Source organism: Brassica rapa, chromosome A01 (assembly GCF_000309985.2).
Source record: "Brassica rapa cultivar Chiifu-401-42 chromosome A01, CAAS_Brap_v3.01, whole genome shotgun sequence".
Lineage (NCBI taxonomy): Eukaryota > Viridiplantae > Streptophyta > Magnoliopsida > Brassicales > Brassicaceae > Brassica > Brassica rapa.
In genome coordinates this window covers 26343698-26367289 of record NC_024795.2, presented here as the reverse complement: position 1 = coordinate 26367289, position 23592 = coordinate 26343698, and the positions used below count along the sequence as shown (strand labels likewise).

Here is a 23592-nt window from a genome sequence, read left to right as displayed (position 1 = left end):
CAACACTTGTAATAATAAGAAGCAAATACTTAATCACTTGTTGGTAGGAAAGGCTAACAAATAAAGTGGAAGTAGTAAAGGAAACCCACGAGTCCGTAGAAGTAACATGTAACATTTTATTTATGATAAATCATCAAACCAAAACCAAAGACTTTCTGCTTAAAACGTTAATCATATCAGTCCGAGTCTCCAAGATAATTGCTTCTGTGTGTTTAGAGAGGTTGACCACTTATCCACCTCTTGAACATGATTGTATTTTCCTCTGGTTTATACTCTAACGTGTGCCCACCTCCCTATTTAAACCAAACCCCACAAACCAAATCAAGAAAAAAAAACTCCGCATGTACGTTAATAAAAATGTGTAACAAAGAGGTGGTAACCTTCACAGTAGCAAATGTCATCTTATTAGCGTAAGTAGTGGTGTATCCAGCGACTTTATCGAGTATCATCCATGGCCTCCATTTATCAATAACGGAATAGTTGAGAGACTTTATCCATGCTCGAGTTGAAACGAACGGGATTGACATATCGTGATCGCCGCTGTTCACCAGAAACACCATTGTTACAAATCAAATATTTAATGAATCACATGCTTGTAAAAAGGAGTTGTGTACCTGAATATGAGAGATCTATAGCCTGCAATGCTGTTACTAAGATGGTGTGGTATGCTGCTTTTAATGTCTTGCTTGCACTGCACGTTATAATTACAACGTTCCCATTTCTCTGTAGTCCCCTAAATTTTTTAAAAAATCATCTTTAGAGTTTGATAATCAAATTGTGGTACCAATGATGTATGATAATATAAACTTTGTCACATACCTTCAGGTCCTTCACCACTCCAAGTGCTCTGCGTACGCTCTCGTTATTAGCCCAATATTCTGATAATAAATACCTATACGTCTGCAACAAGCAACTTTGTCAATATTCTTTTCTCTAGTGGTTACTTGTGGTTTGCATTTGATTTAGAAGTTACGTACATAGCAATCAGGAGATGTAGTGTCACAATTAGTATCTAGGACAAGCTCGTCATATATTCTAGAAACACTCTGTAGATAAAACCGTAACTTCTAAGTTAGTGAACTTGTTTACCGTTATTACGCAATTTCACAAAAACTTCATTCAAAATGTGCATACCTGCTTGAACTCTTCAATGAGTTTTAAGCATTCTGTGTTAAGAGGGTCGACATTAACATACTTTTCTCCACAGCTTATCTTCATCGACTACAAAGTAAGATTTGGTTCGTTAATTATTTTATTTGTGGCAAAAAGAGAGACAAAATATTTTGTAATTGGTACCTCATAGAGTTCATCAGAGATGAGTGCCATTCCATGAGCAAATGGAACGCGAGTGTTATTGTCAAGATCAAAGTCCGTTACCGGGTTTCCGAGCACATAGCCCTGTTGTTGTTGGAGGAGAAAAACAAAACAAAAACTCTTTAAATCCTTAGTGCTTGATAAGGTTATAGATGGAAATAACGTAGGCAGCAAGCAAGCAAATAGTGATGAACCTGAAGATTTATTTGAGGTTTGCAGCATAAACAATTTCCTGTGATTGATCAAGAAACAAGAGTCAAAGCAAAAGGGTTTGCATAGGGGATTGAAATAACAAAACACTTACCCTTTGACATTTCTTGAACGATGGCCGGAATCACCTTACCGGAATAAGAGTTTCCGGTGACATAGAAAGAGTTGGAGGAATACTCAGGATGCTTGGCTAGCCACTACAAAAGAATAAGGTCATCTATTAATTAGCATGTTCAAGTGGACCAGTTGAACAGAACCCCCATTTTAAAAAAAAATTCTTAAATTTTGTTTAATAAATAGAGAAATATATAAATTATGGTATAAAACTTAAAAAATAATTATATTTCTGAATTTAAGATCTAAATTGCAGAAGAAAAATTAACTATATATATATAACTACTAATTTTAAATTATATCATTATTTCTCTAAATGTACTGTTAATATTTTTTTTGAACTGACAAGAATCATTATAAATAAATAACAAAAAAATATCTAAAAGTCTAAGCATAAAGACAGACTGTTTACCTTACGGACAAACTCATCGACCCGCTTAACTGATCCAGTGTCACTTGGTATATCAGCATATGGGTTTCTTGAGTAGGAGAAGCCAGCTCCAACAGGTTGATCCAAATATATTATATTCGCCACCTGAAAATCAAGAAATGATATTAAAACTTGAAGATGGAAGATAGAAATACAACTTACTGTTGTTACCTTAGTCCATGAATATGTAGTAGAGACCAAAGACGGGACACTTCCGTTGTATGTCTCCACCTTAAAAGCAAGCGGTCCTGATTTTTCATTACAAACAAGTCAATAACTTATTCTGTGGAGACAAAAGAAGAAGGAAGACTTAAAGATTTTTACCATTCTCATAAACAAGTCCAGAGAAAGAAGAGCAGCCAGGTCCTCCAGTTAACCAGACAAGAAGAGGGTCTGTTTTTGGATTGTTCTCGGATTTAATGAAGTAGTAGAACAACTGATCTTCCTCTGCTTCACTAACTCCTATGTACCTGAATCATTTAACTCACAACCTCTAGAGTCATACAGTCTATAAGACTATAATATAATTATAAATAATAAGATGAAGAAGGATATACCCAGTTTCAAGCTCAAAAGGAAGAGGGCCTTCAAAACCTGGAAGATATCTGATGATTGAACTTGCATCAGCATGATGCTGAATCAACACAAATAGAAGTTGCAGGAGCAGCGACTTGAGTATCCAAGAACCCATTCTTTTTCTTTGAGCATTTTGAGTGTTAGACAAACATCTATATATATTAAAAAAAACATGGTCGTTGACCCATACAAAGATGTGGAAGCTTTTCAGTTCGATCAGTCTCTAAACCGATTATGGCTCCGGTTTAATCTTTCCTTCTCTAGATAAAGATCTTATCTGTTTAAAACATATTTTGTGTGGAAAAGGTTAGCATCTGTGCATGAGTTTTAATTTTAAACAATGACCATTAGACTTTAGTATGTCAGTGTCAGGGGTTCACTCTTTTATACAATAGTATTATTTAAAAAAAACCACTAGTAACGTTGGGCATATATAACTTAATAACTTGTTGTTAATAAAGTAGTATTAGAACAGTTGATCTTCATCTAGCCTCACCAACTCCTATGAACCCTAATGACTAAACTCCAAAACTACGAACAAAGATGCATGCAAAATATAAAGAGTAAGATGAAGAGAGAACATGATCCGGTTTCAAGCTCAAAAGCAAGGAAGAGAGCTTTCAAAACCAGGAAGAACCTTAGTATACAAGAATCCCTTTTTGTGTTGAGTTTTTTTTTTGAGTGTTACAAACCGTTTTTTTAAAACAGAGGCGTTGACAAAAGAAGAAAAGATGGAATCTTTTCCAGTTGGTATCAGTTTAACAATACAAACCGATCGTACCGAAAATTAAACCGAGTTGGTAAGGGGGTTTACGGTAATCTTATCTTTCAGTTGCTCATCTCTACTTGGGCACGTGATGATGCACGTAGAAGGGACAAAGTCGCGTGTAAAGTGCCTTTGCAGTTTGCACGTGAGAGCAAAAAAGCCGGCGATTAAAGCCAAAATTAATTTGTTTTTATCAGCTCTAGGGGGTGGTTTTGTAATTTGAAAACATAGAGTTCTTTTGCGGCTAATGAGAATAGTACAGGGTTTATTTTGTAAAATGTGATCGATGTTCATTTGACGATGGTGGTGGGTTAGTAGACAAAACGACGTCTCGGAGATTGAAATTACAGATCGTGTCTCTCTGCTCTCTTCCTTCAAAATCCGATTTCAGACAACCTGTTTTTACTCCGACACAAGATTTCAACTTTTTAAAGGTCAGCTTCTTCCTCAAACTCTTTAGCTCACGTCTTTGAGTTTCTTCGTTTCTTTGCTTTAGTCATTAGAAAGCTTTACCCTTTTCACTTTTGCTTTGCCTTGGGACTTGAGACGAAGTTGACTTTTTCAGAGAAGATCAAAAAAAGTTTCAAGCTTTTGTTTTGAATTTAAATATGATTTTTGAAATTTCATGCCTCTGCTGAATTATGTTAGAAAAGAATAGATTTTTTGAATTCTCGCTTTTGTGATAGATTTAAGTACATAAACCGCCCAATCTATTTCCTAATTAAGGTTTGATTCCTAATTAAGAGACTCAAGTCTGTAGTTAAGCTACTGCAGTGTGAGTTAAACCGGTTTTACTGAACCGGTATCTTGATCTCTTGTTAGTGTACTTTGAATCCCAAGCTAAGAGTAGTGCCTGCACAAGTGGAGAGTAACTGCATCAAGTATAAGTTCAAAGACAGATGTCTCAACTGATGGCTGATACAAGTTCAAGGACTGATGTCTCAACTGATGGCGACACAGATCCTAGAGATCTGGGGGTTAGCTCGTAATCTGGCTCTATAATCGTTTCATTATTTTATTATTTTCTTTATAATGTCATGCTAATTCCTGATGTTTAATTACATGCAGTCTGATAGAGGGCAAACGATGCTTGCGGTTGCTTCTGATTCCAGTGGATCAAAGGATAAGTTAGATCAGAAGGTGATATATATTCATCTCTGTAAATCAACATGTGTCTGTCTATATTGTGCATATATGCATAATCTATTTTGTTTCCTTTTTCTTATTATGTTCCATAGACTCTGCGTAGGCTTGCTCAAAATCGAGAGGCAGCAAGGAAAAGCAGACTGAGGAAGAAGGTATATATCTTTGCTTTTGCTACTTCCTTTTGCAACTTCTCTAGAAAAAATACTTGTTTGCCATTACCTTGAAACATGTTACTGTTTCTTCTATAGGCTTATGTTCAGCAGCTGGAGAACAGCCGGTTGAAGCTGACTCAACTTGAACAGGAGCTGCAACGAGCAAGGCAACAGGTATTAGAGTCTTGGATTAGATGAAGTTAGACTCTGATAAGTAAATCTTAATGAGGAATATAGAAGAGACTAAGGCCTAATGCCACACAGACGGTTAATCAGTTAGTAGAGTCTTGGTTTAGCTGATAGTTTTGGTTGGTAAAGGTCTCTCGTACTAATCCCTAGGCTTTTCTGCTTCTTATAAGATTCTGTGTCATGACTTTATATGTGTAACTTTTGCATGCACAAGTGATGAAAGAGTTTAACGTTCTTAGGGGGTTTTCATCTCAAGCTCAGGAGACCAAGCCCATTCTACTGGTGGAAATGGTATTTTCTATTCTTCCTCAGTTAGTTTCAATATTAATCTTTTGGCTTGTAATTTATAGGAAAGATAGTTGCATATACTCCATTCTCTAGTGTCTTGATTTGATTTTATGAATTGGTGGTTTCATAAGTCATATAAAGGCAACATTCTAAGGCTTATTTAGATTCAAAGGTTTAAAGAGTCAGTGAACATCTGAGTGGGAAACTAAAGTTACTGATTCTCCATATAGTTAGAGTTGGTGTAGGCTTAGGTCTGAAAGGTCCACTTATCTTTTGTTGCAGGGGCTTTGGCATTTGACGCCGAACATTCAAGATGGCTTGAAGAAAAGAACAGGCAAATGAACGAGCTGAGATCTGCTCTGAACGCTCACGCAGGCGATGCTGAGCTCCTGATAATTGTGGACGGAGTGATGACTCACTACGAGGAGCTTTTCAGGATCAAGAGCAACGCAGCCAAGAATGATGTCTTCCACTTACTCTCCGGAATGTGGAAAACACCAGCCGAGAGATGTTTCTTGTGGCTTGGCGGGTTTCGTTCATCCGAACTTCTCAAGGTTTGAGCTCTCAGAGAATCTTTGATGCAATAAAACAAACTCTAATAATGGGTTTCAAAACTTTTGACGGCAGCTTCTTGCGAATCAGCTGGAGCCAATGACGGAGCGACAGGTAATGGGCTTAAATAGCTTGCAGCAGACGTCTCAGCAGGCTGAGGATGCGTTGTCTCAAGGGATGGAGAGTTTACAGCAGTCGTTAGCTGATACTTTATCTAGTGGAACTCTTGGTTCAAGTTCATCTGATAATGTTGCGAGCTATATGGGTCAGATGGCAATGGCGATGGGGCAGTTAGGTACATTGGAAGGATTCATCCGACAGGCTGATAACTTGAGGCTGCAAACACTGCAACAGATGATTAGAGTGTTGACAACGCGCCAGTCAGCTCGTGCTCTTCTTGCTATACATGATTATACGTCTCGACTACGTGCTCTTAGCTCCTTGTGGCTTGCCCGGCCAAGAGAGTGAACACACAAGCATTTTGCGCAGCTCTATACATAATCTTGCAAACTCAATTCGGTAAAGGATACTCCTTCCAAGAGATCACAAAGCAAAAGGCCTTCTTCTCAGATTCTTACCAAAGGGCAATATTTTGGGAAAGAAGACTGCAGAGTTTGAAAAATGGTTTCCTGAGATTGTGTTGTGTGTTGTAATCTTTAGTCAATAAGGTTGTGTAGTTTCTAGAGAGAGTGATTGTTCATAGTGTTTGAATATTGAGAGCCAATAGATTTATCAGTGTAAGGTGGTAGTAACCAACATGACAGAAGATGGGATACTTTCAGGAACTTGATTGTATGATGATCATAAGTCAAACAGACAAATTCAATTCAAACTGCAAGTTACAAGAAAAGAAGAGAGAAGATTATGTATCTATTTGCACAGCAAACACTGTCACAGAAGATTCATACAAATGAAAAGGTCTAATTATTATTTTTAGGAAGAAGACTTCTTCCTAAGGTTTGGAAACACAATACTGGAACCATAGACATTGGTAGCATGACAAAACAAGTAGAGAAAACAATCACCAGTTCAAAAGTAGTTGCTGGTGTAGAAATTCTTGAGAAAATCAGACTTCCCTTGATCCTTGCTTCCCGTGTTCTGCACAAGCCCTTCGCCCACCACGTACTGACCGATGATGTGGTGACGCTGCTTTGCGTGATCAACTATGTCAGTCAGCTCTTCCATTCCCTTGAATAGAAGAAGATCAATCACCTGCACAAGCAATCAACACGTTTTCTTCAGGAAATACTACAGATAGCATTCTAAAAGCACTTAACAAAGAGAGCCACAAGATCAATGCACCCAAACACAAAGATAATGCTTTCAACTGAAGGTTCACAATTCAAACAAACCGCCACACAAGCAAATCTTAACATAGGGGACCAAATAGAAAGAAAACATTTATGCTTCGAAGTAACTATATCGTCATAGCAGGTTCTACTGCATATGGACTTCACATACAGAAGCAACCAAATAGTAACAAAGCTTTTAGCAGGGAGTAACGAGTAAAGCTCCCACCTTTTTGCTCAGAGAAACCTCTCTACCCAGCAACCAATCCACACAACACTTCATTATCCACTACCCAAGAAGATTTAAGTCTCTAATGTAAAGCTTTCAACTTTCAAACACAACTGACAATTAAACAAAGTCAACAGTGCAATAGAAGGCAAAGTCAATCTCCTAAACACCAAATAAATAATCAAATTAACAAGAAATGATTCCAATTTAAAAAAAAAAAGGTATTGGATTGATCAGAGTGAGATTAGGGGAAAGTACCTTAGGGTCGGTGACGTGAGCGTTGTTCCGAATCTGAGCAGAGATTGAGAAACGGAGCTGAGAAGGCGCGACGACGTCTTGGAGATTGTAAATGTCCATGATGGTGGGGATGGATCTACACGCAGCTCTGAAGAAATCGAACACGCGGCGGCGAGCTTCCGTCAGGTTCGCTGAGTTCGGCGGAACTCCGATCTTCCTCAACGTGAATGGTGCCGCCATCTCTGATCTCTACTCGCTGCTGCTTAATCGATTATGAGAGGAGAAACAGAGGAAACAAACATCTGAAATGGTAGACGACGTAACGACGTCGTTTCACCCATTGAACCACTCGTAATGATCTCAATTTTTGGTTTAATCTCTGGTTAAAGTCAGATTTTGATTGAGCCAAATGGATTTCGGTTTAATCGCTAAATCGGTAATTATTCTCTTCCTCAGATAACGAAAGCAAGAAAATACTAGACGGTTTAGAGCATTTCTTTCCATTCTACTTTCACTAACATAAATATTTTTGGAGTAAAAATGTTCTTATTCTATTTATTTTCTCACTATATTATACAATAAAAAATAGGTTTGCGTCATACATATATTAATTCATTTATTTTTTTGTTCAACATTTTATTTGTAAAGAGGTGTTATTGGTTTATATATTTTTATTGATTTAAAAATTCAAATAATATTTATAAATCCAAGTAAAATATACAAATTTTCAAATTTTCTCGGATTAATATTTACAAATCTGGAAGTTTTCCTTCGGATTTGGGCATTTGTATTTTTCACAAAGAAATCCATGCAAATTCATTCAAATACATTATAAAATCAAATCTATTAGTAATCCATACGATTGAATAACACTTGATTTGAATTAGAATTTATGAATCATTAAACGAATAACACATGATTTCAATACATTATACATATTTTAAAATCATAGAACCAATAACACTAAATTTAGTTTAGATTTTCAAATCCATCAAAATACACCAACCAATAACCCCCATTTAACTCTAGGAGTTAAAATAAAATACCTTTAGAATAAAAAATCAACTTCATTATAAAATTATTCTACTTTCAAAAAAGTAATTCATTAGAAATTGTCTTAATAAGACTAGCCGTTGGCAGTAATAATATGTAAAGTGTCCACTGTTGATAACATATTTATTAACGCTTATTAAAACAGACTTAATGTTGATTAATGAGAAAGAGAAAAACAATATAAAAAAAGATCCATCCGCTCATAGCCTGAGGCCCTGAGGTGATCACCAGAAAGCTAAACGTAGAAAAAGCAAACTCTATATGAAAATAATGTACAATCAAGTGAAGAGAAGCTGGCGTTTGTTTGACACTCTTATCAATCTTGTGGCTCGGTTTTAAAGGGAGCACCACCTGAAGAGGATGCATCGCTTCCATTTTGGTTTTGATTTGAAGCATCGGTCTCATTTTGGTTTTGGTTTTGGTTTTGTTGGTAAAGACTGTTTCCCACCATGGAATCGCTTACCAGTCCTGCTTCTACGTCAAACTTAAGCGTCCTCTTGCGGTTGCTGCTGTTGTTGCTGCTAAAAATGAGATGGGTTGTTGGTCTTATGCATATATGGGAAGAAGAAGCTGATGAGAGAGATGTTTACAAAAAAAACTTACTTGTTCAAGCGGTTGTTGATGGCAGATAAGTCTTTTGAAGGGCTCTGGTAAGCATGTGTGCTCTCTCCAACACAAGCGTAGTAACTCTTTGAGCTGTGTGAGATAAGAGCATCCATCTACAAACACACCAAACACATAAACGGTTAGCCAAAACTAATATCATGATAAAAAGAGTTCAAGTACTAGGATCTCTTTACCTTGGATCCTCTTAGGGGAGAAACGTACACATTGTGCACAGCAGATACTTTTTTAGGAGACATGTCTGGAACACTAGGAAACACCGACACCTTTGGCGATCCAGGACAATGACCTGCAGAATCCAATACAAGACAATCAATTAACTATAAAGCTCACGTCTAACAATAACCTAGCATTTTCTTAACTACCTTCAGGATTATTATTGGCCTCCACGGCCTGGCCCTTCTTCACAGGAACTATCTCCACCAGCAACGGCTTTACCGCTGGGATAAAAACATCGTTGTAGAATGTGATGATGTCAACATGATCTGGTCCTACTCTCTGTTACACAAAGTCATTATCAGAAGTTTTTAGTCTTGCTTCATCGAGTCACTAGATTTGTTCAACTATTTAAAGGTTAAGAGTGTATGTATATATATATTAAAAAAAAGAGAGTGTATGTATATAATACCCCTTGACGACGACCCTGTGACGAATCCACAAAAACGCTGCGGAAAACTAGTGGTTTACACTGTGGTTGCTTCCTATAGTTGTATATGATTTCCCTGAACGTCAGGCTCATTTGGGATATCTAGAGGAAGAAGATTCATGAAAAAAATGTTAGCCGAATAGAAGAACATATAAACAAGACAACTTTAAGTATAAGCGTTGAACTCACCTTGGCCACACCGTAAAAGCAACAGAGAATGATCTGGTCAATATGGCGATTAAACAAAAGAGAAGTCCTCTGAGCAAGCACACGTTGGAAGAGACAGTATACACTCTCTCTTATTTGCTGCGAAAGTTGTAGCCTTTCCACCATTCCGTTGATTCTAACCGCAGCTAATTTATTGATCTGTGGGTATGACAGGTAAGACATATAATCAGTATCACGTTTGTTATAAGTTGTAAAGGATGTTTAGCACCAATGATGATTGCATTGACCTACCTTGGTGAAGAATATATTGATACCAGTTTCTGCACAAGTTTCTCCTCCGCCTCCTGGGTTAGGCCGTGTGGGACTGTACACAATTATCCGAAAAGGTAAACTTAGCAAGTACAGAGACATAAAATTCAGGAAAATCAAACTAACTTGGCTGACTAATTCGCCATTTATACACACAATTACACAGGACGTACGTAGCAAATGCAGACTGCAACGGAGGTGGCAGCGTCTTGGATTTAACGTTGCCTAATGCCAACAGACGCTCCTTCACTGGTGATGCAAAGGAGCTCCGTTCAACTAGAATGCTGCGGTAGTCAGTACACAGTCTTTTGGGCGATTTAATATCTCCATTTTGTCCTGTTACGGCAGTAAAATTTGAAGTTTTCAGTAAGAAAGGCGTTTCAATGGCTTTGACTCAAAATAGTAAATTAAATTACCTGGACATGCTTCAGCCTTTTGGACAGATGATGCATGATTTGATGATCCTTCAGAGAAGTTAATAAGAGCTGCAATAGCATCAAGAGACGGCATCGGTTCAGCTAACAATCCGAGCCTATTAATCTCCAACGCAAGCGGTGCCTTGGCGACAATCAGAGAGTTGTACATGGAGGAGCCTCTCTCCCACACCATACTCTCCAGAAGCCGCTCCTCAAGCGAGTTCAGATGCCGTCTCAGCTCTCTCGGCAGAGAATCCTCATGCCTGATAAAACTCTCAATCACCTTGCTGAGATCAAAGGCCGTGATCCCAGTCCTCTCCAGAACAGCAGGAAACAACATCGTTATGCTCTTGTGAGTAGCCAGAACCAGCTCAGCCGAACACGCCAGCATGCATCTGTGGAACCTCTCGTTCGTCAGCAAAGAGTTCAAGTTGTTCACGTGCAGAATCTGAGCTTCTGCTTTACACATCGCCTCGAGGACTCTGTAGTATAACTTCACAGCTTCTAATCTTCTCTGCTGCGCCCATATGTCGTCCATGAGGTTCACAGGCTGCAAGCTCCCGCCTGCGCATTGGTCCCCAAGCGAGCTATTCGGAAAAATAGCTTCCAGTATCACATGCGCTCTTCTTGTGACATCGTTTGTTATATCCCTATCGCAAGATTTCAAGAAAAGCTCCAAACCAGGAGAAGGCTTTGGCGGAAGCGGACATATAACGGTTCTGAGCCATTTGGCAGTTGTCATCGCTGTGCTCACTGGTGTTGCTGTAACAGTTGTCTTAGCTGCAGGTGACTTATGAGGAGAGAGTGGGCTTATAAAAGTCCTCGCGGGTGAGCTCAAAGAATCAATTTTCCTTTTAGCGCCGGTGAGATTCACAGCTCCTGCAGATAAGCTTCCGGATCCGAGTAAGCTATCCTCTTCGTTGATGAATACCCTCTCATCAAGCTCGCCTTTGTTACAGACTGTTTCATCGTAGTCTTTTTCTAGTGTGGTCAAGCTGGTTGAGATGGATGATTCATCCAGTAAATCCTCAAAGTAGGTCAATCCATCTGAAAATGAAGAACAATCAGGTAACGGTTTAATCAACTTATATGACTTTGTGAAGAGGAAAATGTTCATTTAGACCAACCTGTGTTAATATTATCTAGCGTGTCAGTTTTGCATGCAGATGCTGCAGATGGCTTCTTCTTCAGTATTGTTTCTATCAAACTATTTGCTTTGTTCATTATTTTCCTCAACTCATCTTCTGAGGCGTCATATATCTTGCAAAGTGATGCAACCAAGTCCACCTCTTTGTCACCTTTCTTAACTGTAATTCATCATAGAAACGAGAATTAGTGAATAAATATTCAATGCAGCAATGCTTAACCTGGCTAGAATAAAAATAAATAAACACTTACCAAAGCGTGAAGAGTCTTGGATGCTGAAGTTTCTAAACCGGCAAGGAACGTGTACGATCAAAATAGCCTGATGATACCAAGAAGAAAAAATAAGTCTAAACTTATCAAGTAATACAGACTAGGGAGTGGTACAAAGCTAGTCACTAACCAATACAGAAACTAGGCCATTAGTGCATGTCACAAGGTCTTTAAACCGACTAAAAGCATGGTTTCGGAGTGCCAAGAAGAGTAGCCATCCAAAACGGTAACTATCCGGCAAGTAACTAGCAGAGTTTGCTGAGGTCTTTTCAGCGTTTGCATCGTATGTCAAGAAGAACTCACGGTACCCACGTTTGTAGTATCTGTTACCAAAAATAATATGGAAATTCAAGCTCTTTTTTCTGATTATTGCATAGTGAGAAAGTTTGCATCTCAGATTCAGGTAATAAAACAGTATATATGACACCCACTATCATGCCACAGAACAATAAAAATGAGTTAAGAGTGAAACACAGGAGGGGAAGCTAAACTCACTTGCTAAGAAGGCTAAGATGCACAAAGTTAGCCTGCAGCTCCTTTGCCTAGTAAGCAAAAGATAACACAGGTTAAGAGAAGAAGCAGTGATGCACTAAGACAAAACTATATTAAAAGAGCTTAGGCAGAACCTGAAGTCTGTTCTCCCAGTCAGCACCATAAAGTTCACAAAGCACAGGACCAGCCTTCACCACAAACTGAGGTAACTCTTTAAAAAAATCCACAATACTGAAAAAGAATAAAAGAATGTTATCTATAGAAAAATGCATTAGAAGGAAAGACGAGTTGGGTATGACTTACTTCAGCTTTAGAGCCCTCAGTATCTGACATAGATTAAACCCATTATCACCAGACACTGACTGTCCGTCCACTTGTTTTCTCACAGTAAGCATCTTCACTGAATAGAGAATGAACGCAAACCAGAACCTCTCTACTTCCTCTCGCTAACAAACAGAATAACAAAGAATCAGTCTTAGTGAACCATACTCTTAACTGACAAAGGAGAATAAAAAAATTGCATTCTCACAGTTCCACTTCCAATGTTGGCCATGTTTGCAGACAAGATCCGTTTGGTTTCAGTAAACAACTTCAAAGCTTCATCGCAAACGCTCCCTTCAAGAGAAAGAACTTTCTGCAATTAAAAAAAAAAGTAAAGTCTAGGGATTAGAGCTCAGTGGCATCAATCCATGATACATGCAATGAGATTGGTAAAGAATAAAGAGTGAAAAACCTCGCATAAGTCTAAGAGAGTTGCTTCACTTCTTTTCCCATTAGGGTCAATGGGTGGAGTCACTGGTGGCTGAACTTCTTCCATCGTCTCCAACAACAAAGCTGAACACATGAAAAAAAAACTGATTAATTGTTTTTCCCAATTAAAAAAAAAACAGTACTTTTCAGGGTAATATGAACAGACACCGACCGAACGATTCCGACACAACACTTCCTGTCTTAAATTCTAGCAAAAATTACCCAAACCCTATCGATAAAAATTGAATTTTTTTTTTCAGGAGAATCAAGCTGATTAATTGTTCTTCCCAAAAAAAAAACAGTACTTTTTTCAGGGCAATATGAAAAGACATATAGGGGAACGAAAACACCGACCAAACGATTCCAACACAACACTTCTTGTCTTAAATTCTAGCAAAAATTACCCAAACCCTATCGATAAAAATTGAATTTTTTTTTTCAGGAGAAATTTCTACAAGTTGCAATTGAATAGCGAAACATCAAATTAAACACAAAAAAATCCCTAAAAATAAAATTCAAAATCCATAGATATGCAAAAGGGTAAAGATCTTACATTTGTTCCCAAAATCGAAACGTCGCCGGTTCGAGCTGAACAGAAAGATCCAAACTTTAAGAACTCCTCTTAAAAAAAAATCGACGAATTAAACGAAGAAGCAGTGACTCACTCTCTCTCTCTAGATTTGGGGGAGTCTGATTAAGCGGCAAACCCTAAAAAAGGAATCTATCTAGCGCGGGAAAAACAGCATCGAGTGTACATACACTTGCGTATACAAATTATATACGATCACTATCGACCATTCATGTCTCGACACGTACCCCTTTATGACCTTAATTTACCGCCAAAACGTTCTTACTGTTGCGTGAAACGTTGAGAGGGAAAAAGATTCTACGTTACGGCGGTGTTAAAAACTAACGGAATTTGTCATAAACGGCGTCTGGGTTTCCGTGACCGCGACAAAGCCTCGTGTAAGTTACGACGGGGCCCACATTATGCGACACCGTTTTAATAATTTGTCGTTTGGTTGCAGGGGTAGGAATGTCCTATTCGCAAATGTCCTAGTAGACAGATAATCAGATATTTTTCCGACAAGCTTATGAAGTCACCATCTGATCACGCGGCGAGGATATTGTGTTCGCCGAGGGCATTGTTACAGTTACAGTCAGTTTCTGTTTCGGACACAAAGAAACCATCTTGTGTTCTTAAAAGCTCAGTGTCTTGATATTGATATGTGCATCTGTGTAATTCTCCGTTCTCTTGTAATTATCATAAGATGATCACATTTCTTCTGTTGAAAATAGCTGAAAAAGCTGAAATGTAAAGTTCCATTTCAGTTTAGGCTCATTAAAACGTTACGTTTATGTTGAATCTGTTCTCTAGTATTATCTTTGTTTGCTGGATCATGACCACCCTGCATTACATCAAGTAGCATACTATCTGTCTTGAGTATCAAACTGATGGTGTGATAAGTTGATTACTGTAAACAAAGTAGAAAGGAAGAGAGAATGTAACAGACGGTCGAATTTGTTTTGTTCTTATGCTTTGATGTTCGAGTCTGATTTTACCTTGGAGCAGGTCGCAGGACTAGCGGTAGTTATAGTTGGGGGGGGGGGGGGTACGGAAAGATTCACAGACCTATGTGAATATGAAGAGGAAGGTCATCTGATGTGGACCTACCAGTAGATGTTTGTGTCGTGAAGCTCATCTTATAAGCAAGGTTCATGAAACTCACTTCAGACCCTGATGTCCATGGTTAATTAGCTTTTGTTGTAAATAATGGTTGATTTTGTATGTCTCAGTTACAACATCTGGTTATCAATGGAAAGTACCATGAAATTAGCAATCCCTTTGAATGTTTAATGTTTAATAAATTGAAATTAGCACTCCCTTTGAATGTTTAATTCCCGCAAAGTTGTACACAACATGAGGTATTCACATCATTTTAATCATACATTGAAAATCTTAAAGCATACATGATCCTTTTTCATAAAGACTTAACAAAACTTAAGTTATCAAGTCACAAGCTGCTCAAGGTATGACAAATTCCACATACCATGGCATGGATGCTACAAGCCATCTTGAAACTCTCACCTAATGTAAATGCTCTAGGTCTATCTGACAAGACATAAACACTCGGAATAACTTTTCATGCTTTCTGCAGTTGAACAAAAAGAGTATAGGTAAGTATAACGAATCATGCAAGAAAACAATAGTAGTAAGTAAACTCTGAGATTCAAACCTGCACAGAGAGATAGAGCTTGAACTCCGGAGGGAGCTCTTCATCTGAGTAAAGACGGTGAGCAAAGTATATCCTTCTAAGACGGCAGTTAGCATGAACCTGAACTCGCAAAGTCTCAGCGTAATTAGTCCCATAAGCTCTGCTAGTAAGATCAGGTAAGTTCAGCTGGATCTGATTCCACCCCTCATCCATCTTCAATGGCATTGTGCATATATATGGCTTCACTCTAGTCACAGACTACCACAAAAAAGAAGATAATAGTTCAACACAAGACATCAATACTAATAACAACAACTGTATAGTACAGGTGGAATTTAATTATTTTATTAAAATGCTAGAAATCTAGAATTTGCTAGTATTATAAAAGTAAACTAAACGTAGTTTATAAAACTTTCTAACCAACCTATTGAATGTCAAAACCACTGTTTTGAAACCCTACCTAGATCCACGGTCGAACCAGTAGACCCGGTATATAATTCAGTTTGGATTTTAGAAAAAATATATTATTTAAAAACTCGGTAATTTCCACAAAATAGAAGGGGACTTCACAAATGGCTTTCTGTTTTAATATTATAGATGGATTTTAAATTTTTGATACATATTAAATAAACTTTCAGTTTTTACTCTAATTTTTAGTTTATTAAATAATAATTTTAAACAAAATAATATAAATAACAAGGATAAAACAAAAAAAAAACTACTAATGTTTTTAATTTGGGTGCAATACACATGAAACATTATTAATATTTATTTAACAAACAATGCATGAAACATAGGTCAATTTAAAAATGTTACATTTAGAGGTAATTGAAGTAATAAAGAACTATGTTGTTGCAAAACTACTAGAAACCGTTACTTTATTAATACAAACACCAGTAATATCAGTTAAACCAATCGATTACTATATGTACACACTGATAAATAATGGGAATAGAAGAAATAAAAACAATCTAAATCAATACTATTAAAAGGGAAGGAGTCCTAAAAAATCTACTTAAAACAAGTCATAGTTGAACCATTTCATTTAACTAGAATTCCTATTATTTCTCATACTACTAACTTAATTATTCTTCATTAAAAGCAAATTAGTCATAAAAAATAGTACTAACCTAATTATCTACTTATACGTTTACTATATACGCATTATTCCATCATAAATATTTTGAGCTAATATTAAATAATGTCCACCCTATATTTATATAGTATATGGTTACTTGTGATTTATTTAATAGATAATAGCTTCAAAGACTATAAACAAAACATAATATCCATTGTAAAAAATACATTTTTTACAGAGATGAATCATTATTTTATACTAACCTTATTAACTAAACTGATTTCATTAACCATGTTATATATATGAACACTTCAAAATTATCATTCATAAACTAAACTATGTTTGTCACAACTTAATATTCCAAGTTGGTTGTATTATTTTAATACCAAACCAGTTCCTATAAAAATTCATAGATATAATTATGGTCTACATAAAACCGGTTCAATCTTTCCTTCTGCTATATTTTCAGAAAATGACTATTTATCTTCGGTTCTGTTAGATATTTAGTCTAACCAATTATAAATCAGTTAGTGATAACTTCTAAAACTTTGAAAACACTTTGTTATTTATTAACATTATATCGATACTTTAAAACAAGAATTGTGTTTTAGAACAAAATCTACTTATTTTAAAACATAATATTATTTTGAAAATAGTTTTGATACTATGTGTTATATTAAACATAGTTATATATATTTGAAATAAATAATTATATACATAAATTATACTTTTGGTTAACTAAATTATTTATCAACCAAATAATGAATCACACTAAAACGCACCTTAGACTGTACAGAATAGAGAGAAACCCAGACTGAAACGTGTTCTTGAACATCTCTTCCTGCTTCAATTCCCAGAAAGAAGAAGCATCGTTGAAATAGAATTCTTAGACCATCTCCAATGCTACACTATAATTTTCTCTATATTTCACTCTAAAACAGAGTAACTCTATTATAGAGTTAAATTTGCTCTGATGGTTCACTCTATAATAGAGTTACTCTATATAATATAGAGTAACTCTATTATAGAGTGCACCATTGGAGCAAATCCAACTCTATAAGACCATCTCCAATGGTTCACTCTATTTTTTACTCTAAAATAGAGTAACTCTATAATAGAGTTGTGATATACTCCAATGGTACTCTATTTTAGAGTGGAAAATAGAGTGATGAACAAACAAAAAACAACTTACTCTATATATAGAGTAAACCCATTTTTTACTCTATTATAGAGTGGAAAATAGAGTACCATTGGAGTATTTTTACTCTAAACTCTATTTTAGAGTGAAAAATAGAGTGGGGTTGGAGATGCTCTAATAGAGTTAGGGCATCTCCAACCCCACTCTATTTTTCACTCTAAAATAGAGTTTTAGAGTAAAATTGCTCCAATGGTACTCTATTTCTCACTCTATAATAGAGTGAAAAATAGGTTTACTCCAAATATAAAGTAACTTATTTTTTTTTTGTTCATCACTCTATTTTCTACTATAAAATAGAGTACCATTGGAGAAAACTTAAACTCTATTATAGAGTCACTCTATTTTAGAGTAAAAAATAGTGTAAACTATTGGAGGTGGTCTTACTCTATTTTAGTGTAAATTATAGAGGAGAAAATAGAATTCCCTTGGAGATGCTCTTAATGCGCTATTAGAGACGGTGCTACTGAATTGATCGTTTTAAGTCTTGGGCCTCGGCCCATTAACACATGTGTTACCCTTTGAGTTGAGAGAATACTAAGACCTAAGCCCATTAAGATATCAGATGCCATTTTTTTCTGTAGGGATGTTAAATCCTCATTTGTTAAATATAAGCCCAGTCTTATTTTAAGCCATCCCTATTTTAATCCTATTTTAATTAAAGGTTAGAGCTTGTACCATGGTTATCTCATTTAAATAAAAAAATTATTTTATTCATTTTTGTCTTTTAAGTTCTAAGCATCAAATTAGCAAATCGAAGATGTGATATGATTATCTTCTTCAATTCGTTGATCATCAAAATCAAGTTTTTTCTCAAAAACCGAAAATTGATTTTTTCGCAAAAAATCACAAATTTGATTTATTTTCAAAATCAAGAAAATTGAGTTTTCCCTCAAAAATAAAAAAAAAATTGAGTTTTTAGCCAAAACTAAAAAATAGAGTTTTTTTGCCACAATGCAAAAATCTAGTTTTTCCACAAAAATTGCAAAATCGAGTTTTTTTTTGCCAAAACAATAAATTGAGTTTTCCCGCCAAAATCGCAAAAAAAAATATTGAGTTTTCCGCCAAAAAAGCAAAATCAAAATTTTCCACAAAAACCGCAAAATTAGTGTTTTCCCGCGAAAACCACAAAATCAAGTTTTCCGCTAAAACCGAAAGTCAAGTTTTGCGGTTCTGGTGGAAAATTCGATTTTACAATTTTGGCGGAAAAACTCGGTTTTGCGGTTTTGTGGTTTTTGGGGAAAAACTCGTTTTACAGTTTTGGCGGAAAAACTCGATTTTATGAAAACTATTTGACCATATAATTATTTCAATAAACATAGATCCAAGTTTCTATTAGTTACAATTTTTTTATTTAGTGAAATATTACTCCATATGTTTCATATTAAATGTAATTTTGTTTTTTTTAATGTTTCCATTATAAATGTCGTTATACATTTTCATACATATTTAAAATAAATTTTTAATTTGCTCTCATTTTTGGTTCATTAGTCAATAAATTCAAACAAAGTATACTATTTTGTAAGAGCAAAACCAAAAATTACTAAGTTTCTTAATTTGTATGCAAAAATTTTAAACACACATGAAACATAGTGATTATTTAATTAACAATCAATGCCTGAAACATAAAAATCAATTTAAAAATGTTACTCTTAGAGCTATCTAAATTGATAAAAAACATTATGTTGTTGCAAAACAACTAAAAATGTTATTTTTAATTAATACAAATCAATAACATTCAAAACCACTTGATTGCTATATATAGAATTATAGATACACTTATAAATCATGGTAATAGGAAAAAAAAACAAAACAATTCAAAGAAGAAGTTAAAAAGTAATCATACAGAATGGAGACTAAGACAATTTTCATGGCATTTTTCTTTATCATCACTTTGGTATCATCTGCGTATCCAAATTTAGGCCAAGAAGATATTGACAATGAACCACTGGTCAATCCCGGTCGCGAGTTTGATACATTAGATGCGATATCGCCGGCTTCACAAGATTACAATAATTATATGCTAGAGAACCTCCCATCAAAATACATAACGTATCTCGAAACTTGCGGGAAAAATATGGGGCCTAGTGGTACTGTGAAATGTAATGTAGATGTTCTTAAAGAGATTCTTACGAATAAACCCATTTCCAGAGAATGTTGCCAAAAGGTAGTAAAAGCTGGAAAAGAATGCTACATGGAGATTAGAAAGCTTATGTTTCGATTGTATCAACTCAAACACTTTGCTTCTAAAGTTTCTTTCAAAATCAACAAGGTTTGGAATAGATGTTCTGCTGAAGTTGAAAGTCCTCCATCATCTCATGATGACACGAATGAGTTATCTTGATTGAACATTTGTTATATTATATGATGTATTTTGAAATAATGGTTTGTTATACTGTTTTATCTATATAAATTGAAATCAAAGTTTCATCAGAATATTCGTTCTCCTAATTTTAATCATGGGTCATCCTAGCAAGTGTTTGTTTAGCATAGTTTTGAGTTTATCAAATATAAAATCTAATTGCACATGAATCTTGTTAAACAAGAATATATATTTCTTTCTTTGTTCCTCAAATAAATTATGTTGTTTGAGAATCAAGTAGATTTATAAGAACAAATAATAAGTGAGAGAACGATATAGAAAAAAAACCAATAGGTAACTCTCATTTTTCTTCAAAACAAAAGCTAATCTCATTTTTATGATCCTAGCTAGGATCTAATTTGAAAAGTCTTGATAACGATTTGTGAACTAATTATGTAAGATCTTTTACAATGTTTTTCCACAAAACATATAACCTCTTTGTATTTTTAGGTCATCTTAGATGAGATGATCACTATTTTGATGCCATCGTATGTTCTCCAATTCGTTGATCATCAAAACTAAGTTTTTTTTTCAAAACCTGAAAATTGTTTTTTTCGCAAAAAATCACAAATTTGAGTTTATTGTCCAAATCAAGAAAATTGAGTTTTCCCTCAAAAGAAAAAAAAAGTTTTTTCGCCAAAACTAAAAAAATAGAGTTTTTTTGCCAAAAATGCAAAAATCTAGTTTTTTCACAAAAATTGCAAAATCGAGTTTTTTTTGTCAAAACCGTAAATTGAGTTTTTCAGCTAAAATCGCAAAAAAATTGAGTTTTCCGTTAAAACCGAAAGTCAAGTTTTGCGGTTTTGGCGGAAAACTCGATTTTGCGGTTTTGGAGGAAAAACTCGGTTTTGCAGTTTTGGTAGAAAAAATTGGTTCTGTGAATTTTGGGGAAATACTCGTTTTTACAGTTTTGGCGGAAAAACTCGATTTTGTGAAAACTATTTGACCATGTAATTATTTCAATAAACATATATCCAAGTTTCCATTAGTTAATTTTTTTTTAATTTAGTGAAATATTACTCCCTATGTTATCAGATATAATGTAATTTTGTTTTTTTTTTTCATTATAAATGTCGTTATACATTTTCATACATATTTAAAATAAAATTTTAATTTGCTCTCATTTTTGGTTCATTAGTCAATAAATTCAAACAAAGTATGCTATTTTGTAAGAATAAAACCAAAAATTACTAATTTTCTTAGTTTGTATGCAAAAAAATTTAAACACACATGAAACATAGTGAGTATTTAATTAACAATCAATTCCTGAAACATAGAAATCACTTTAAAAATGTTACTCTTAGAGCTAACTAAATTAATAAAGAAATTATGTTTTCGCAAAACAACTAAAAATGTTATTTCATTAATTAATACAAAATACCATCAATAACATTCAAAACCACTTGACTACTATATATATACACTTATAAATCATGGTAATTGTGAAAAAAAAAACAAAACAATTCAAAGAAGAAATTAAAAATTAATCATAAAGAATGGATACTAAGACAATTTTCATGGTATTTTTCGTAATGACCACTTTAGTATCATATGTGTATCCAAGTTCTGGTCAAGAAGACGTTGACGATGAACCACTGGTCCATCCGGGTCGCGAGTTTGATTCATTGGATACGATATCACCGGCTTCGCAAGATTACAATATTTATATGCTAGAGAACCTCCCACCAAAGTACAAAATGTATCTTGAAACCTGCATGGACAAGATGAAGCCCATTGGGAAATGTGGTTTTGAAGATGTTATTAAAGAGATCCTTACGAATGAGCCTGTTTCAAGAGAGTGTTGTATGAAGGTAGTAAGCGCTGGAAAAGAATGCTACTTGGAGATTAGTAAGTTGATGTTTCGATTGTATCAACTCAAACGCTTTGCTTCTCAAGTTTCTTTAGAAATTAATGAGGTTTGGAATAGATGTTCTGCAGAAGTTGAAAGTCCTTCATCATCTGCTGATTTTGCGATTTAGTTATCTTGACTGATTCTTTTGTTATATTATATGATATATTATGAAATAATGGTTCGTTATAATATTCTAAATATATATATCAAATCAAATATTCATTACTTATTCGTTTTCCTAAATCTAATATTGTATAGAAAAAACTCTAATGCAATATCTTGGTTTGTTCTAACTAGTGTTTGTTTAGCATAGTTTTTTAATTTATCAAATATAAAACACAATTGCACACAAATCTTGTTAAACAAAATCATATATTTCTTTCTTTGTAACTTGAACAAATTATGTTGTTTGAAAATCAAGTAAATTTATAAAAACAAATAAATAGTGAGAAACGCTATAAGGAAAAAAATATATGTAACTTTCATTTTTGTGAAAAAAAAACGCTAATCTCATTTTTATGATACTAGCTATGACCTAATATGAAAATTCGTTATAGAGATTTGTGAATTAATTATTTATTTAACTTTTACAATGTTTTCCACAAAAAATATAACGTCTTTAGTTTTTCAAGGTATATATCATCTCTTATTTTGTAATATGAAATCATCTTTGTGTTCACAGGATCGAAATATAGATTATCATGAAGAGACTGATCAGAGAGACAATTACTTGATCAAAGGGACAATATGCTTATGCTTAATGGCCTAATACTCTATATGAAAAAAAGCATCATGTTTGAACAATTCAAAAGCTTTTATTCAACTATAACCAGTAAAAAATCAGATAAACATACACTTGAGAGGGATCAACGAACCAAGAGAAAAAAAATCATGATTGTCTATGTTCTTGATATTTATCTCAAACAACGTTTTAAGTTATATATCCAGAGTCATCTTTCTTCTTCACTAGATATAGCTCTTTACAATTCTTTGCAAAAACGCATATATACTTCATCTACAACTCTTCTTTGGTTTAGCGAACACAATATTTAGACCATGAAATTATTTCAAAAAACATAGATTCAACTTTCAATTAGTTACAACTTTTTACTTAAGTGAAATATTACTTCCCAGGTTTCATATTAAATGTAATTTTTTTTTAAATGTATTTATACAATTTTCATACATATTTAAAAATAATTTTCATTTTGCTCTTATTTTTAGTTCATTACTTAATAAATTTAAACAAAATATTATAGGAGTATTTAATAAGGATAAAACCAAAATGACTAATTTTCTTAATTTGTATGCAAGAACTTTAATGACAAACGTAGTGAGTATTTAATTAACAATCAATGCTTGAAACATAGAAATCAATTTAAAAATGTTACTTTTAGAGCTAACTAAATTAATAAAGAAATTATGGTTTTGCAAAACAACTAAAAATTTTATTTTATTTATTAATACAAAAAATCATCAATAACATTCAAAACCACCTGACTACTATATATATACACTTATAA

At 34.5% G+C, this 23592-nt stretch overlaps 4 protein-coding genes across 9 annotated transcripts; 1 reads left to right on the top strand and 3 right to left on the bottom strand.

The window, feature by feature from the left end:
- Nucleotides 1-12: 12 nt before the first annotated feature.
- On the bottom strand, nucleotides 13-3175 carry LOC117125623 (serine carboxypeptidase-like 15). The gene is made up of 13 exons (XM_009122543.2): nucleotides 2626-3175; nucleotides 2393-2538; nucleotides 2240-2316; nucleotides 2051-2173; nucleotides 1619-1721; nucleotides 1509-1546; nucleotides 1297-1398; nucleotides 1135-1221; nucleotides 978-1046; nucleotides 820-900; nucleotides 615-733; nucleotides 381-540; nucleotides 13-293 (listed from the first exon to the last, which is right to left on the bottom strand). The coding sequence occupies exons 1-13, from the start codon at nucleotides 2757-2759 to the stop codon at nucleotides 213-215; spliced, it is 1320 nt and encodes a 439-aa protein (XP_009120791.1). The 5' UTR covers nucleotides 2760-3175; the 3' UTR covers nucleotides 13-212.
- Nucleotides 3176-3660: 485 nt separating this feature from the next.
- LOC103845632 (transcription factor TGA6) lies at nucleotides 3661-6565 on the top strand. 2 transcript variants are annotated; one of them, XM_009122519.3, is made up of 8 exons: nucleotides 3661-3844; nucleotides 4233-4395; nucleotides 4479-4550; nucleotides 4649-4708; nucleotides 4805-4882; nucleotides 5137-5188; nucleotides 5468-5739; nucleotides 5813-6565. In XM_009122519.3, exons 3-8 carry the CDS (start codon nucleotides 4497-4499, stop codon nucleotides 6203-6205), a joined length of 909 nt encoding a protein of 302 aa, XP_009120767.1. In that variant the 5' UTR covers nucleotides 3661-3844; nucleotides 4233-4395; nucleotides 4479-4496; the 3' UTR covers nucleotides 6206-6565. The 2 variants fall into 2 exon arrangements, with proteins under 2 accessions (XP_009120767.1, XP_009120759.1); XM_009122511.3 differs by having other exon boundaries at nucleotides 3662-3844; nucleotides 4233-4387.
- LOC103845648 (NADH dehydrogenase [ubiquinone] 1 alpha subcomplex subunit 6) lies at nucleotides 6544-7799 on the bottom strand. The gene is made up of 2 exons (XM_009122531.3): nucleotides 7514-7799; nucleotides 6544-6949 (listed from the first exon to the last, which is right to left on the bottom strand). The coding sequence occupies exons 1-2, from the start codon at nucleotides 7730-7732 to the stop codon at nucleotides 6767-6769; spliced, it is 402 nt and encodes a 133-aa protein (XP_009120779.1). The 5' UTR covers nucleotides 7733-7799; the 3' UTR covers nucleotides 6544-6766.
- An 805-nt stretch (nucleotides 7800-8604) lies between these two features.
- Nucleotides 8605-14202, bottom strand: LOC103249150 (retinoblastoma-related protein 1). Of its 5 annotated transcripts, none has more exons than XM_033272114.1 (18): nucleotides 13920-14202; nucleotides 13350-13450; nucleotides 13146-13250; nucleotides 12920-13062; nucleotides 12751-12847; nucleotides 12620-12666; nucleotides 12255-12447; nucleotides 12107-12173; nucleotides 11836-12015; nucleotides 10709-11755; nucleotides 10466-10628; nucleotides 10275-10347; nucleotides 10005-10181; nucleotides 9798-9917; nucleotides 9535-9667; nucleotides 9346-9458; nucleotides 9149-9264; nucleotides 8605-9051 (listed from the first exon to the last, which is right to left on the bottom strand). In XM_033272114.1, exons 2-18 carry the CDS (start codon nucleotides 13431-13433, stop codon nucleotides 8862-8864), a joined length of 3048 nt encoding a protein of 1015 aa, XP_033128005.1. In that variant the 5' UTR covers nucleotides 13434-13450; nucleotides 13920-14202; the 3' UTR covers nucleotides 8605-8861.
- Nucleotides 14203-23592: the final 9390 nt, after the last annotated feature.